Raw genomic sequence first — 1,175 nt, 5'->3', positions numbered from 1 at the left:
TCAACAAAAACAACATTTTGCATGCTGCCGAGTCCGGCCTTATTGGCTCAGACGTTTTTCTACATTAGTACGATAATAACTACGTTTTTGTACAATTTTATATCACTTTTATTTTCAGTTTAACCCAATCTACTATAATCTTTGGGGTCGTCCATATCGAATCTGACACCCTGTATATAAGTCTATGGTAGAAATCTCGAAAGTGGCGCCACCTATAATTAAACTGACATGGCCAACTTCTGCCTCCCTTGGTACTATAAAACTATTGTTTAAAACATTTTTTCCTATCTCTTTTATTTTAAGAGATATTTAGCTGCATCACTTAAAATAATACACCCTGTATATTACAGCTTGGACTAAATTTTTACTTGTGTCTTACAGATACCATTTGGTAATAAGTATTCGAAGGAGTACGTTATTCATACGCTTCTCAACTGTATGGCACCTCACGAATTCATTCCCATAATGGTAACTATTATTTTTATCTTGCAGGAAAAGTTCATATTTTTTATTTAGTATAATGTATTAATGTAATTTGAATGACAGTCTGCATGTATAAATAAAGCGACAATAAAAATCACCTCGAAACCATAAATCCTCACCGCTAAATTGTTTACAGTACAAGGTAATGGGAAGTGAAGCCAGTTTCTATATTGACGATCATAAGACGGCGAACGCATTGTTGCGTTGCGATTGCAAGGTTCTGATGAATGACGGATTCAAGTTACAAGTGAAGGCGAAGCCCGGATTTCCAATTTGCGAAATTGATGAAAAGTTGAAAGAACGATTGAAGCAAGCCATGGTTAAGAGATATGTACAAGAGAAAAATGCTCTAGACTTGTCCAAGTTTCATGTTGATTCCGGTACGAAGAAATTTCTGACTTTTATTCCCCAAGGAGCGCCAATGCGCGTATAACGTGCGTTTAATGCGCATTTTACTGCATTGGCTTCTAAACTGCATTAATTGTGTGTTCAAAATGCGCGTATTCAAATGCGTAATTAATGCAAATTGTATGTACACCTCGAAATTTTCTACAACCAATGGCGAACGCAAATCGCTAGGTCAACATTCATAACTGATTCTTATATTTAAGACCGTCTTAAATATAATCTTGAGTTCAAGAGCTATTGCTTTTGTGATAATTATAATTAATTACATATATTAGCATAGTGTT

General features: G+C 35.0%; 1 protein-coding gene across 1 annotated transcript; it reads left to right on the top strand.

The window, feature by feature from the left end:
- Positions 1-150: 150 nt before the first annotated feature.
- On the top strand, positions 151-1,169 carry LOC105566553 (nuclear RNA export factor 1-like). Its single transcript, XM_012020679.1, has 2 exons — positions 151-468; positions 620-1,169. Exons 1-2 carry the CDS (start codon positions 439-441, stop codon positions 914-916), a joined length of 327 nt encoding a protein of 108 aa, XP_011876069.1. The 5' UTR covers positions 151-438; the 3' UTR covers positions 917-1,169.
- The last annotated feature ends 6 nt before the right edge of the window (positions 1,170-1,175 follow it).

This window comes from Vollenhovia emeryi, unplaced genomic scaffold (genome assembly GCF_000949405.1).
Source record: "Vollenhovia emeryi isolate VEMERY1.0 unplaced genomic scaffold, V.emery_V1.0 DF950692.1, whole genome shotgun sequence".
Classification (NCBI taxonomy): domain Eukaryota; kingdom Metazoa; phylum Arthropoda; class Insecta; order Hymenoptera; family Formicidae; genus Vollenhovia; species Vollenhovia emeryi.
Note: the sequence above shows the minus strand (reverse complement) of the source record. Positions and strands in the feature narration are given on the sequence as shown.

Bases quoted from the DNA above. Each gene is read 5' to 3' on its own strand.
- LOC105566553 (XM_012020679.1), top strand. From the start codon at position 439: ATGGCACCTCACGAATTCATTCCCATAATG. The intron at 469-619 runs GTAACTATTATT...AATTGTTTACAG, and splicing joins ACGAATTCATTCCCATAATG to TACAAGGTAATGGGAAGTGA.